We start from the raw sequence: 15030 nt of genomic DNA, 5'->3' as shown, positions 1-15030 counted from the left end.
ATAAAAAGTGATAAATCTCAACTCGATTATTATAAGTGTAAGACCCACCTAATAATGTCCCGATAAAATATTTCAAAAATCTTGTTTTCCAACCTATATTCCATATACTCTATTATGGATAATATTTAGATAATTATCGCTAAATAGATATCATTTTATTGACCACCATAAAAAAAAATGGCCGACAGTTATATATATATTTATTAGTACAACATGTGAGAGTGGAATATCGAATTCGTAACCTCTTGGTTGGAGATATATATCAATTACCGTTGAACTATATATGCTCACTTTGACGGTAAGTAGTTAAATATTATTCTTTGATTATTGTACACAAAATGACATAAATTTTACCTTCCATTTTCAAGAGTACCCATCTCGACAAAATTTACAACATTACCTAAAATGAATGGGTTATTAATTCTCAGTCCAATATCACTTAACATGATTAAAACTCATGTATAAAACCAACATGAACTTCACAAATAGAAGTTAAGTACTAGTAATTGTGGAGACACGTTGGATTTGATTTTCCCTCGACTTGAAACATGGTAGCACACATGTGACGTCTAACTAGAGAGGAGGGGTATATGGATGAACCGATACCAATCTGAATGAGAGATGAATCTTAAGATCATGAAAGCATGATTAAGAAAAACGTAAAAAAATTGATAGTCACTACTAATATTAACAAGATGCACCACTTTAAAGTTAAGCGTGTTTGACTTGGAATTTTCTTAGAAAGCATGTGAGTGAGGACAAGGTCAAATATATCGGGATTCACTACATTCAATCCTTACTCCAAATACCATTCTCATCACTATATCCCAAAGTACCACACATTTTATGCATTATTTAATATCCAAACTCTTTCATTTATCAATCACAATATACGTATACTAACTCGCTCTCTTTGAAAAACACCAAACGACCCATATTTAAACTTACCACTCCACACCAAACTCCTCCTTCGAAGATTTTGGACGTGAATCGTTATGTGGCTAAATGCGAAGCCACTCGATTTCATGAAAATATCTTGATCACAAATGAGAGTGATTTGATTGGGAGTCAGAGCTCCCTTAACGAGAGTACCAAAAAAAGTTTGGCAATAATTCTATGAAACGAAACTTCATTGAAGATTCGTTTATCACAGTACAGTTTTGAATTGTTGTGATAATTATAAATATGAGGAAATTGAAGTAAGAGCTGAAAATGTCCTTGTTTTGTCCGTACAAGGTCGGTTGTGAGGTTGGTAATTGGCAAACCGCAAAGTACTCTAAACAAGGACACTGACCAAAGCCTTTGCTTTCAGCCATACGGAATTTTGTATTTTTCCCCTAAAGTTATCAAAAACTGATATGTGCCCTTTTTTCTTTTTTAAACGCTCGTGATTTCATTTTTAGTTTCAAATAAAAAGTGTCATAGTTCGAACTAATCAAATAACCTTTTGATTAGAGATAAGTGTCTTAATCACTTGAGTTATGCTCGATTTGACGTTTAATTGATAAAGTTTAGTTGGCGTAAAGGTTTGAATTTTCTCACATCCACGAATGTATTTACAGCAGGGAAAAATATAATTGAAAATTTAAGAAAATCTTATTGCTAACTTTTAGCTTTAAATTCTGGGCACAGTAGGGGAATGCTGCTGCTTCTTTTCAATTGCATTTCTTTAACGGTAGAGTAAAAAACTAACCGTCAATTTGAACGTATAGCTCAACTAATTAAAATACTTATTTTTAAATAAAATGTTGTGAGTTCGACTATCCACTCCATATTAGTCAAATGCTGCTATTTTAAAGTTTATAGACTAAATTTACGATTTAACCAATATTCTTCCAAATTATTAAAGAACCTCAAAATTAAAAATAAAATAATAAATAAATCGGTCGTGAGCCCAAAAATTGTGGTCGCGTTACTACGTGTCTCGTTAGGCTGCAACACGTGAAGGGACGACACCATGATCACTGCGTCGCTTTCTGCCGCAAGAGATCGGATCCACGATGACCTCGGCCGACTTGTCGGTTGTCATATTGAGTGTGGGGCTGCCAGCTACATGTCGTTTGTGGATAATAATTGCTTACGTGGAGATCTGAATCTTTGCCGCAAAGATCACAGAATATCCGTACAAGATGAGCATCACAAGAGGCTGCCACGTGGACGTCTTTATGGGTTCACATCATGTGAGGTGTATCCCCTTGCAATTTCTAAGAAGTTTCGCCTGTCGACGTCACACACCGGTTTTCTAAAAAAACTCAAATTTATTTCGTTTCAAGTGAGAAATGGATAGAATTATAATTGGGTTTGATTAATTTTTGTTCTAAAAGAATTTTCAATAATTATAATAATGGTTCTATTCTATCGAAAAAAGTTTACAAATTTATAAGTGCTAAATATGTTCATCTTTGAGGCTATTCTCAAGTTATTTTTTAATGTTTTAAATTCTCAAATTTCATACTTAAATGTTTTAAAAATTCTCAATGAAGTCATTCTAATTATAAAAAAACTAAAATTTATTTTATTAATATATCTGAACATGAACATGTCTATTGAACTTAAGATTTTTGACAGTCAAGTAGAAATCCTTTTTTTATGAAAGTTAGACAAGCTAAAATTTATCTATGGAGGTAGATTTCATATAACATTCAAAGAGATGCACACTTGTCTAAATATATTGATAAGAGAATAATTTAATAATAATCACTTCTTGCTCACAAAATTTAAAACATTTTAATACAACGACCTAATCGAGAATTTTTAATACATTAAAAGTAAATTTAAAATTACTTGAAAAATTAGGGACCTTTGGTATAAATTGCCATTTATAAATAGTTACCTAATAATTTTAATACCCTTTTACTGTCACTAATTTTAGACTATATGACATATTTGCAGGGACCAAAATTATTAATAAAATAATAAATTAAATACTGTAATACAATTTTGATCCTTAAAGTTTATCTCTATTATTAATTAGGTTTGATGTCTACTTTAGTTCATAAAGTTTTAATAAATTCTACATTCAGTTTCTATTGTTACAACCTTTCACAAAAAAGTAACCTCTGCTTTGATCTTTTAACTTTTTCCATATCTAATTATTGTATCTTGGCAATATATTTTCTCAATTTCAATACATAATATGTCAATTTTTTTAAATTCACAATATATTAATACCATCATTTCCATATCTAATTATAAAATGGTCGTTAATCAACAATGAAATAGATCATATTATTTTTTGTTGATTATGGTAAGGATTGAATTTAAATTCAATCAAACTTGAGAGATTAATACAATTTTAAGATCTATATTTAAAAGAAAAGTAAACTCTAGGGACCGAAGCCATATTTAAATCTAAATAATTATGATGGGATTAAATATAAGCCAGACCAAATGAAAAAAAAAACTCTCATATAGACACCAATAAATGTGTGTGTGTGTGTATACATATATATATAGATAATACCTGATTTTGGAAAAAAAAATTATAAAGATATCTAAAAATAATTGGATAGCTTTGTTAAATTTAGAGGATAAATTAAGTTGCCTCAAAGAATGAAAGTCAATGTTCTAATTTCTTACAAAATTAAAGTGATTAAAAACTTTCTTCTATTAGGTGACATAATTTTTCCCTTAAATTCTTGTCAACGAAATATTATGTCTTATAAACTTATCATCAATTAATTTAAACAATCATCATCAATTAACTTAAACATTCATCGGTGAAAATGATATAATTAAAAACTAAAAGGCAAGGAACTAAATTAAAAAAATTTAAACAATAAGAACCAAATTGAAAAAAAACTCAAATATTAGATATCAAAACATATATTTAGCCTTTCTACTTTTCCTAGTAATTTTATACGTTGTTTTGTGAAACAGATTATTTTACATTAATTTAAAAAAACATATAAAATAATAAGTACTAAAGATTAATTTCAATTCAACCTATTATATTTAGCAGATTGGAAATTTAGAAAACTTCTTAGAGGAATAATATCCAATGTATGTTTATTAAAAAAAACACTTTGATGGAAAATTATATATTTGTGATAACAAATATCATTAAGAATCATCCTTTTAAAATATCAAGTTTTAACACTCTTACATTATAGAATATATTAATGTATTCATTAATGAATAAAAACACAACTAGATTTCATCTTGTTCATTAGTAGGTGTGGATGATAATAAGGTTAGACAAGAAAACGTCATTTCACAGATTGACAAATACCTAGAAGAATGGAATCTTAAAAACTCATCCTTTCTTAAAAAATTCAAAATGGCCTAGAAGAGGCATTCTAACCACTATCTTTTTTCTTTTTTATAACTCGGAGTCGGAGCTTTATTCCCCTATACCTAGGGACACCCACATCCGCTCCAAGGCCTTGACCTGGAAGACATCAAGGATTTTTGTATCAAGCTCACCATAACGTCCAAACTTGAGACCTCTAATTCTGATAATCAAGAGACCTAAAGTCTGCCCAACTAGGAAGAATCCCAACTATCTTGAGATTACAACAATCCAAGCACGAGTGTGAATGCCCATATAATAGGTATCTTGAATCTCCAACCAAACAAATGACCCTCTTAAGGCATATCAAACGACACCTTAATGTGGATTTGGGATGATTATGAAGATAATCAAAGTACTTAATAACTAAAAGTAATTTAGTGTTTCCGTGTTCTTTTGAAAAAGATCTAGCACCCCTACGTCATATATATGTTCAACCATTCAATTTCATAAAAATATCAATGTAATAACCAAACATGATAAAAATAAAATAAAAAAATAAAAAAATTACCCCATAGACTTGATGCAGTATACGCGGGACCCCACATGTTTTACTTCAAGACCAGCATTTTCGCAGCCAGAGAAGAAGAGCAACTCATCCTCCTTTCCAATTCTGCGCCTCCAGCTCATTAGACACATTGGCTGTGCACCAGTCTCTGAAAGTACACACGAGCCACAAAAAAAATATATATATAACTTCATACCATGCCATGTATAATCATAAAACTTGCAAGATTGGTATTACCATCACTTCCAGTGGCAGGCAGGGAAGCTATTTCCTTACAATCTTGCTTGAAATTGTACGATTTGAGGAGAAATGAGAGCGTTTTTATCAAGTTCGGATACTGTTTCACATCTACAAGGCGAGAAATTAATATATTCCTTAGGATATTTAAATTTGGCACATTTCTTTGTAACCAAATGTCATGAGTTCAAACAAATGTCCCAAAAAGAAAGTTGGGCGATAAAAAAAAGAAGAATCTGAAATTTATCGTTTACTACTTATAATGACACCATTCATCTACCCTCGAGACACTCTCTCAACAGAGGTCACCTAGCATTTATTATGTTAGGTACCCGAATACAAGATCCTAACAAGAACACTATATTGCAATACGAAAGAGTAATTACAATACCGATAGCCTTTCGAGAGCTCTATCTCTCTCCCAAGAACTTTCTCAAGTTCCTCTACAAAAATACTATTCTCCAAGATATTCTACTTCTCCCTTACTACCCATATTTATAACCAACTTACCCCTAACTAATTACCCTATTGCCCCTTCCCTAACATACTAATACTACTCCCTATATACCTCTATTAAGACTCTCACATATTACCTGAAGGTTGAAAAGTCCTATTAAAAATGAAAAAATCTACAATTTCAATTTTCAAGTAGATTCTAACCCTAAAACGAATAGGTTGGAGAAATACATTTTCAATCCTTCTTCACTCGTGGACTCAGATATTAACACGAGACTAAAACGTAGATCACTAATATAAATGTTCGCGTTAATAGTCGCCATGGCAGTCTTAACAGTGTGAAACGCCAGTTTTATGATGGTCTTTCAAAATGTTCCCATGCGGACCTAAACATACTCAAAGTTTACCTTAGTTCCATTCAGCAGATTAAAATCTAAACAGAACAACATTGGATAATTCTAAGAACTAGAAAAGGCGGGAAACAAGAAAGAGAGGCTTAAAATTAAAAGAGATGATAGACATGGGACCTTATAATCTGCAAAGATTCTATGCAGTGTAACATCATAAAAATCTGAAGAGGAGACCCGAGTGTAACACCATAAAAACTAAAAATCTGAAGATTCTATACAGTGTAACACCATAAAAACTAAAAAGAACCAGCGGCAACCCTCTAATTCATGTAGCTCTAATTCATTTAATGAAAGTATATCAGTTTACTACTTTATGTCGCTCTAATTAATTTAATGAAAGTATAACAAATAACCCACGCAGAAAGAAAATGTTACATGTGAAAATTTGTTGACTTCCCATTTAGAAAACAACAAATTTCAGTGGTCCATAAACCAGTGGCATTACTATTACCTAAACACTTTGCTTTTTTCCCATCAAAACTGAGTTGATTAAATCATGGAAAATAAAGACAAGGAGCTTACACAATAAAATGTCACTGGCAATGACAAGGTCCCAGTCAGGATCACTAATTGGAAACTTGTCTCCCCATGTATCTGAAAATAAAAGATGAAAAAAATATATAGATAATGTCAGGAGTACGTAAATAACTTAAACCCCTTCAGACTGGACAAGTGCCCAAAAAAATTTAAAAGAAAAATCCCAAAAATGACAACTAACTACATAAAACTATTTTCTTGGCTGTTCCTAAAATACTAAAGAAAATGCTGAAATGTAAAAGCCAAGCCAAGGGGATATATGCTTCTAAAAGTCAAACGGGATGTGGCCTTAACTAAAGGATGAGTTTAAAGGTACATGTCACTTCAAATTCAGTTTTGTCAAATTAATGAAATTTCGTTCTGTCAAGTACTTCACATTAAAGATTCATTTGAGCCACAGCCATATTATCTTAGCACCACAAATCCTATCCTTCTGATATATAAAATAATTAGTCAATCTGAGACAGAAATTGAGAACTCACGCACGCTTAACGTGAGGAAAGGCGGGTGTAATTCCATTCACCCTGCAATTATATGCGATGTTCTCCTCAATTTCCTGATCATCATAGTCTGACGTTGTGATGTCAAGATTAAATGATTTTCGTAGAAATATTGCCAATGAACCAGTGCCACTGCAAAAACAAGTGCAGACATAATGGAAGGTGCATATATAGAAGATTATGGAGGCTATGCATAAAAAGAGACTAATGCATAAACGAAGATTAAGGTGCAAACAAGAAGATTAAGGAGACTGCACATAAAAGTGCAAGAGAGGGTCTTGGGAATTTGAAAACGGTTCCAACCTTATTCTATACTTATTCTATTTTGGTCCATTTAACTTTCAACCTTATCCTGACCCTTGAACTTTAGATTAAAAAAAACCATTTTAATCTTTATCGTTAATTTTATGTAAATTCATTCAATAGCAACTTGGCATGACATTGTTTTTTCTTTTTTATTCATTTACTTGTTAAGTAAATGTTTACGTCGACAAGCATTAGAAGCTATATGCAACAAGTCAAGTGCTAAAATTTGAAGATGAATGTGAGTTTTTATTACGTTGATTGACAAAAAGTTCTAATAGTAAAGAGTAAAATTATTTTATACAATGTCTTAAAACAAAAACAAAGTACTTGATTTTCAAATACAACACATTGAGGAATCAAAACGAATTATGAAGCGACCAAAAAATGGATACAAAACTTTGCAAAACTACAACATTTCATGTCGACTAGATGTAGAAACCAAAATGATTGAATAATTATACCTTCCCAATTCAATACATCTTCGTCCTTGTACCCAAGATGAGTTTTGAACCAACCAGTCTGCAAATGCAAATGTTCCTGGCCAGAGCAAATTTGCATTCAGCTGATGAAATGAAAACTCTCGAATGACCAACTCCTGCAGTAGTCCAGTGACGTCGCGTGAGAAAACAAAAAATCCCGAAGGAACTCTCAAACTAAACATCTACAACTGCCGTCAACATTCCAATTTGCCTTCTAGTTTACCAACAGAACTCCTTTTTAAGGAAATGCATCAGCCAACAAATTTAAACCCAAGAAACTTAGTTTTCAAGTAAAAAAGAAACAGCCCTTTTTATTTTCCATCCCAAGTTGAGCAATCCACTAAACTACATCCATTACCATACTCTTAAGAAAAAAGAACTTCAAGAAGAGAAACAGTACCATTCCAGGAAATTGATGCTTCCTTTCCTCGTAGCTCTGCTGCGTCTCTGAAGTTCCCTCATCTGCACAAACAGGGGGCGGATCCATATGCAACTTTCTAAGGCAATAAAATCCGAGCACGAGCAACAAACAGCAGAGAGAGAGAAAGGGGGAGTGAGTACCATTAGAAGATTCGTCCTCGTCGGGAAAAAGTGACGATGGCGAAAACAGAGCTATATCCATTTGCTTCTAACAATTAGCATATAAATAAAGAACCACAGGGAAATCCGGGTCGCGAATCGGAGCCGCGAACACAGAGTGAAAACTTCCTTGGCAAGCGAAACCGATGGAGCTCGAGTTTACTGCTCCGCGAACCAAATATGACTTAGAGTGGAAACAAACTTACTCGGATTTGCCATTACGATTTACGAGCGGATTGATGAAAACCTAATCAACTGCTCAGCAGTTCTCAAGCGAAACGACATGTCGACATGTCTTCGCGCCAACGACTACGAGACGGATAATAGGGCGACATGTCTATGTTCTACTCGTAAAACAAAATAGTAATATATAACTTCTCGGGGAAGAAGCCCCGTAGGCCCGTCTAGCTCAGTTGGTAGAGCGCAAGGCTCTTAACCTTGTGGTCGTGGGTTCGAGCCCCACGGTGGGCGTTTTGTTCTTTTCCTAAAAATTATATTAAATATAAATAATAATTTTAGATTCAATAACATGTGGGGCCATCTCAAGGCTCTTAACTTTGGGGTCATAAGTTCAAATCCCACGGTGGGCGCAATCCATTTTAATTGATCCTTATATTTTAATTTGGTTAAATATCTCTTTTTTCGATTATATATTACCATCAGTACAAAAGAATTTAATTAATTTTAAACTTAGTATACCTTGGCATGTGGGCCCATCTAGCTCAAGGCTCTTAACCTTGTGGTCGTGGGTTCGAGCCCCACGGTGGACGTAATTTTTACTTAAAATCTAACAAGCAATCTTGTCCTCCCCACCATATGTCAAATTTTGGTCCTCAACGTTAAGGAGGCATGTATTTTTCATAAATTAATATCAATCATTGATTTACATCTAATTTTGGAATATGAACATTTTCATTAGGTTAATGGGACCATCCTTCATTCATTCAGTCAATTTTGCTTCAATCAGTTGATGTAGTCAATTATTCTTCAATCATTTATTGGGGTCAATGTTGCTGTCAACGAAGAATCCCCGAAGCAAAATTACTCAACTAGACAAACATCAGTAACTTTCCAAATAATCCACCATGCTTAAATGGTAATATTTACTAAACATAGATTAAAATCAAGGCACAAGGGAAGCTTTTCTAGATTAAAATCAAGGCACAAGGGAAGCTTTTCTTCTTTAAATATTAAAACTATGGGAGTAGGAATAGGATGTAGAAAGGAAAACATGATATAAACAGCCAAACCCTTGCCGTTTTTTTTTTTTTTTTGAGCTTCCAAATTTTCTCTTTTGTTTTTGCTTCTCTTTTCCAAATAGTTCACTAACACAAATTGAAGGTGGAAAATAAAAGCATAAATATGAAGTAGATGTGATACAACTATTCCTCAATTGGCTATATTACAAAGAAAGGCATTTCCTAGAAACCAGTTTTCGCATGTGCAAAAGAACCAACAATCCTTTAATTTTACATGCCTAAGCCAATGTTATAACACAAATCAAAGAAACAATACATACAAAAGCCTTTTAAAAGTACAAACAGTCAAGAAGCTGCAGCACCACTCACTATGTCATTTGGTATATTGTGACCACTGGGATCCGGATGTTTCCTGCCTGACTTGACAAGGTTCAACAATGAAAAACTCCACCAAACACGACCTTCAAAATCAAATTAATCTAAAAAAGATGACGAACGAGAGAGAATTTGTTGGCCAGGTCGGGTTTTCAATTTGTCGAGGCAAAACATACAATTTTTTACGAGGAAAGCTGGAACCTGCCAGAAGGCTTCTTTCTTCTCCATCCCTGAAAGTTTACATAACAAAGGAAATGCCACTGACATTAGAACCAGAAATTCGGAGTTAAAGCACAGACAAGTACATTAGTTTTGGAAGCTTACGAAGGCAGCATAATACACGAAGGTCAATCCCGCCAATGCGATGAATGCTATTTGGAACACATTATACCTGCAATGCAATCATGTGACAGCCAAGTTGAATTGCCAAATCAAAAAAGCAGATCGCACAGATTGGGGATCAGAAAAATCAGTATATAAAAATCTCCTCACTCACTTGTACAAGTATCTGATACCACGAAGAGACTGCAATGTGTGTCCAAATATTTCTTGTGCTGCAGTCGCTCGTGCATAATATGCAAATGCCGTGGAGCAGAACTGAATCACACTATAAAATAGAGAACAGACACTATAATCAATCAAAACAACTTGATTAAGGTACAGAGAGAGAACCTTTCTAGTTTCAGCCATATGTGACAACTCAATAACAGCTGCTTAACATTTAACACATAGTTCTAATTTTTAGTTTAGAGAAGATCTTAAATTCATCCAGCAGTGCCCCCAAAGGGACCTATAAATCAACAATTACTCTCATGCTGGTCTTCAAGAGAGCTCTGTATCCATACAAAAAAATTCAAGGTTTCGGCCTGCCTATCCCATTACACACAAACTAGAACTGCCTCTATGCATCTATGGCTTACAAATTACTCAATGTAGAAATGCATACTGGAAACAATTGGCCTCCTAGGAAAAAAGAATGTAAAAACCAGGCAGGTAGACACTTAGAATAGAAGTCAGTTACATTAGCACTCGTTTAAACTACAGTAATAAATCGGTGAACTGAACATTTGGTAGGGAGGACTAATAGGATTTTCAATGATATAATGAGAGAGTTTGCAGATCTTAAGAAAAGGATCTTTCTTTGGTGACTAGGTTCTGTTTTTCGAACAGAGAGTTCTGTAATTATTTCCCCTTTTTTATTAAGTCAATTGAAGAGATTTATGCAACTCCTTAAGGAGAGGGATGTGTGCCGTCATTCTCCCTTCCATTCCCTCTTTGTACATCCGTTTGCATTAATTATAGGTCCTTATCCAAATACTCACAAATGTGTCCCCGATTTAGTCTTCTTCATTGGTCAGTATTGGTTGGTCTCCACCATAGATTTTTTTTTTTTTTTTGGATAGGACTCCACCATAGAATTTAAATGCAAGGTAATAAGAAATAGTGATTGAAGATCCTAACCTGATAGAGCAAAGGAGGATAAGCCCAACATTAAACAGGAAGGAATTCATGAGAGTGGCTCCCCACCTATAAGCAAGCATAGACCAAAGAGCAACAAGAGAAACGTCAATTTCCAGCAATAAACAGCTGGACAATGGGGGAAGAACGAAAAAAAAAACAAAAACAAAAAACAACACATTACAAAACTCAACACTAATAAGAATGTAACTACTTCATAGGATGAATGGTGATGAAAACTAGTCTCAGGCCGAGCATCATGGCTCCAGCAATTACTGAAAGGAGGAGGTAGAAGCAGAAGAATGCAAATGCTGCAGTTCCAAGAAGACCTGGTGACATAGGAAAATAATCACATCAACATGTGCAACAGACAAAAAACATGAAAGGAAAACATGAGGGGAAAAAACTGACCCCAAACGTCATCCAGCTTGATAAAAACTTCATTCAGAAAAGGAGAAAGTGGGGGATCAATTAGCAGATATATAATAATATGTACAACCCAAGCCACTGAAACAATCAACCTGCCAAACAGAAAAATCAATAAATTATGTAATGCGTTATGCAAGTGAATGTCTCAAATCTTGAGGCAAAAAAAACCTCAGGTCCAATATACTTGCTTAAGAAACTTATTTCCGGGAAAAAGAAAAAAAAAAAAGAATGCCACTACGCAAAAAAATAAATAAACAAAAGAAAGGTGTGTAGGTGTGTGTGTGTGTGTGTGTGTGTGTGTGTGTGGGGGGGGGGGGGGGGGGGGGGGGGGGGGGGGGGCGGTCGTGGGATCCCAACTGGGTCACACAAAAAAATCTGCCTCGTGCGGAACTACAGACTACAGATACAAAATGCGACTGAAATGCATCTATCTCCTCCAATATGATCTACCCCCTTAATCTAGCAACAAATACCAAAAATAGCATGACTATACACATATTCATTTTCTATAAAGCATGGATGGGAAATAGATGATCACAAGAAAGATAAGATAGAAACAAGCTTGAATAGAAATATCTTGGAGGATCATTTACTTACCCCAAAATTCCCAACACAAGTTTTGCCAAGTATCCAAGAACAGTCAATGCCCAGGAAGTCTCTGCCTGTATCCAATTTGGCATATCGATATTTTCATAAAGGGGATAATGGAAGTTAATGCAATTGTACAAAGGAAAATATTACAATTACAACAATTAAATCCAGTAGTCCACCTTTTCTCCTTGTGGGTACATCTCTTCTAAAAGCTTTACATCTTCTTCTAATTGAAGTAACTCCTACAAAATTAAACAAGTATATGTCTCAATAACGACATTAAAAATAAAGGGAAACATCTAAAAGCAAGCTTCAGTAATGTATGGGGGGGGGGGGGGGGGGGGGGGGACATCAACACCAAAATTGTCAATAGTGAAACATACGCATACCTTCTCTACAGCCTTCACATTCTTCCGCCATTTTCTACCCTTAGAACCACTTCTTTCTTCCTGGTGGAGCCCTTCAGCAGCTTTCTTCAGGTCTCTTGCTTTTTTTCCTAATTCTGTTGCTTCCTGCAGGATACAAAACATCACTTAATTTGATAGAAAATAGCAAGTCAATTGCATCAAAATCGTAACTAATGTGCATTATAAAAAACTAAAAAGCACCTTGATATATTGTGAGCGAGTGATTACAGCCTTTGGACGCCTAACGAATGAGAAAATGAGGCCCAAGGGCAGGCAAGCAATGCCAACACCCCCGAATATCTAATGGGAAAAAAATGAGATCAGCATAACGTCTATTGATTACGGTGAAATTGAACAGTAGGCAAAAACTATTAGTAGATGAAATAGTAATAAATTGATAAAAACCAAAATTTTGCTTCATGGGAATAATACACTAATGATCTTTAAATGCCAAGATGGGTCATATACATTAACTCTGCATGAAATCCAATGCCATACTTCCTAATGAATTCCAATTACCAAACAGACCAATAGGCATAAGGAGAAGGGCAGAGTACATGTATTTAAATTGTTCATTATTTCACTGTTTTGTTAAAGATGGAGATCCAGAGTTTTCCTCAATTCCCATGAATGAACTTACAGAGAATAGTACGGATCCAACAATAGTGGCAAGGGCAACAACATATTCTGGAAAAGTAGTACGCATTGTCCATGTTTTCTCTGATGAAGCATTTGCCGTATATGCAGAACACTACAGCACAAGGAAAAATTTTAGTCATGTAAACGTTAATTCGATAAAAACATAAAGATCCATAATTAGAAACTGACAATAGAAGACTATATAGAACCATATATGACATGTAAAATTGCCAATCAAAAGTATAACCTGGTGGGCACCAGTTCCAATGCACGGTTGACCACTAGAGAACTGCCAGGAACTAGGAAAATTAGTAGTGCTTGAAGAGAGATGCATAACGGTGAAGTCGACTTCTCCAACAAGCCCTGATAGATATACCAGCAAAGTTTATGAATTATGGCAAATTTCAACCTAAAATTAGGGCTTAAAGGGAAATGAGAAATTATTATGATACACATGTACACCAATAGAAAGAACATTTGGAATATATTACAGTAAAAGAGCCATAAGATAGTCAATTAATCATTTGGTTGTTTTTGAGGAGAAATGAGGATGTAGTTAAAGAAAGAGATGGAATCATATTTCAAGCTTGCATAGTTAACATGTGAGAAAGAAGCTCAATTAATTAGAGAGCAGCCAAGAAATGAGCGAAAACTAAGCGAGGTCATTGTTGCCTTCGACTTTATAATCGCCATAACATTCTTCAGATGGATACAACTAAAAACCAAATATAAGACCATAAAAACCACAAGAATGAGCATAAGAGCTTACCGTATAAAATTCCCAACAGGAGACCACAGACAATGGCCATTACCACAACCCATATCAACGCGCTTTTCATCCTTTTGCCAATGCTCCTTCACAAAGTTAAAACGAAAAAAACAAAAACCCACAATTAATAAACAGAATTTTACAGGAAAGACTCAAATTCTAAGCAATTACTTGTCCTGGTCTCCTTCGTAGTAGAACATGGCAAAAGGAATAACGAAGAAGACGAGCACAGCATCGACAATATAGACAGCGAGCCATAGATCCTTCATAGGTAACGTGAGGTTACAAGCGCCATTATACAAAGCGTGCTTGCAGGCCTGCCGGTTAGCGACGTCGGCGGGTAACATCAAAATGGAGATCAACGCAACGGTCAGGCCGAAAACGACGACAAATTTAGGAAAATACGCCTGATTCTTGTCATCGGGGTGCTGGTAATTAACCAGAAGGTACACATTGAAGATGAAGACGATTACACAGACGACTATAGCGACGATTACGAGAGCGAGATTGAAATCGCCCATCGTTTACGAGCTCCCGATTCGAAACCAGTACGAATTCGAATCGAAGAGATCAAGAAAAATAATCAATCGGGCGTCGTCTTCTCCGCCTTCGAAATTCAAAATGGATCTGGCTCGTCTCGGCGAAATTGGGGAAAGCGAGAGGGAAAGGGGAAATAGGGTTGGATTCCGAAATTCCGATGACATTGTTTGTTGAGAAGCGAGTCGTGGGGTGGCGTTTGACGTGTGGAGGGGGAAATGACGAGTTTGTCCTTGGGAGAAATGATGAATTTAGAATCGGACAGAGTTTACAACGAGGAGCGTGTGGGTATTAAGGTAAAATTCAATATTTGGTCGGACAGA

General features: G+C 34.9%; 2 protein-coding genes and 1 non-coding gene across 6 annotated transcripts; 1 reads left to right on the top strand and 2 right to left on the bottom strand.

Annotated features, from left to right (window-relative positions):
- Nucleotides 1–1632: 1632 nt before the first annotated feature.
- On the bottom strand, nucleotides 1633–8580 carry LOC111019494 (S-adenosyl-L-methionine-dependent methyltransferases superfamily protein). 3 transcript variants are annotated; one of them, XM_022295902.2, is made up of 8 exons: nucleotides 8286–8580; nucleotides 8125–8186; nucleotides 7707–7840; nucleotides 6926–7071; nucleotides 6425–6496; nucleotides 5037–5147; nucleotides 4803–4947; nucleotides 1633–4390 (listed from the first exon to the last, which is right to left on the bottom strand). In XM_022295902.2, exons 1-8 carry the CDS (start codon nucleotides 8344–8346, stop codon nucleotides 4357–4359), a joined length of 765 nt encoding a protein of 254 aa, XP_022151594.1. In that variant the 5' UTR covers nucleotides 8347–8580; the 3' UTR covers nucleotides 1633–4356. The 3 variants fall into 3 exon arrangements, with proteins under 3 accessions (XP_022151594.1, XP_022151592.1, XP_022151593.1); XM_022295900.2 differs by having other exon boundaries at nucleotides 1633–2242; XM_022295901.2 differs by having other exon boundaries at nucleotides 1633–2218.
- Nucleotides 8581–8701: 121 nt separating this feature from the next.
- On the top strand, nucleotides 8702–8774 carry TRNAK-CUU (transfer RNA lysine (anticodon CUU)). The gene has a single exon. It is a non-coding gene; the product is annotated as a tRNA-Lys (tRNA).
- An 864-nt stretch (nucleotides 8775–9638) lies between these two features.
- Nucleotides 9639–14875, bottom strand: LOC111019451 (LMBR1-like membrane protein). Of its 2 annotated transcripts, XM_088126157.1 has the most exons (15): nucleotides 14342–14875; nucleotides 14171–14256; nucleotides 13649–13764; nucleotides 13403–13513; nucleotides 12964–13062; nucleotides 12745–12867; nucleotides 12535–12597; nucleotides 12362–12426; nucleotides 11747–11856; nucleotides 11550–11664; nucleotides 11339–11404; nucleotides 10374–10484; nucleotides 10202–10268; nucleotides 10054–10107; nucleotides 9639–9963 (listed from the first exon to the last, which is right to left on the bottom strand). In XM_088126157.1, exons 1-14 carry the CDS (start codon nucleotides 14689–14691, stop codon nucleotides 10060–10062), a joined length of 1530 nt encoding a protein of 509 aa, XP_087982283.1. In that variant the 5' UTR covers nucleotides 14692–14875; the 3' UTR covers nucleotides 9639–9963; nucleotides 10054–10059. The 2 variants fall into 2 exon arrangements, with proteins under 2 accessions (XP_087982283.1, XP_087982280.1); XM_088126154.1 differs by having other exon boundaries at nucleotides 9639–10107; nucleotides 14342–14874.
- Nucleotides 14876–15030: the final 155 nt, after the last annotated feature.

The sequence above is a fragment of the Momordica charantia genome (assembly GCF_013281855.1).
Source record: "Momordica charantia cultivar OHB3-1 chromosome 1 unlocalized genomic scaffold, Mcharantia_2.0 BLBB01000001.1, whole genome shotgun sequence".
Lineage (NCBI taxonomy): Eukaryota > Viridiplantae > Streptophyta > Magnoliopsida > Cucurbitales > Cucurbitaceae > Momordica > Momordica charantia.
This window is presented reverse-complemented; position numbering and strand designations above follow the sequence as displayed.

Coding starts and splice junctions, on each gene's coding strand:
- LOC111019494 (XM_022295900.2), bottom strand. CDS start 8,346: ATGGATATAGCTCTGTTTTCGCCATCGTCACTTTTTCCCGACGAGGAC. Junction 7,072..7,706: donor AGATGTATTGAATTGGGAAG/GTATAATTATTC, acceptor TTGTTTTTGCAG/TGGCACTGGTTCATTGGCAA. Junction 2,243..4,802: donor TACTGCATCAAGTCTATGGG/GTAATTTTTTTA, acceptor GAGTTTTTTTAG/AAAACCGGTGTGTGACGTCG.
- LOC111019451 (XM_088126157.1), bottom strand. CDS start 14,691: ATGGGCGATTTCAATCTCGCTCTCGTAATCGTCGCTATAGTCGTCTGT. Junction 14,257..14,341: donor TACGAAGGAGACCAGGACAA/GTAATTGCTTAG, acceptor AACTTTGTGAAG/GAGCATTGGCAAAAGGATGA. Junction 10,269..10,373: donor GGTATCAGATACTTGTACAA/GTGAGTGAGGAG, acceptor ATTGCATTGCAG/GTATAATGTGTTCCAAATAG.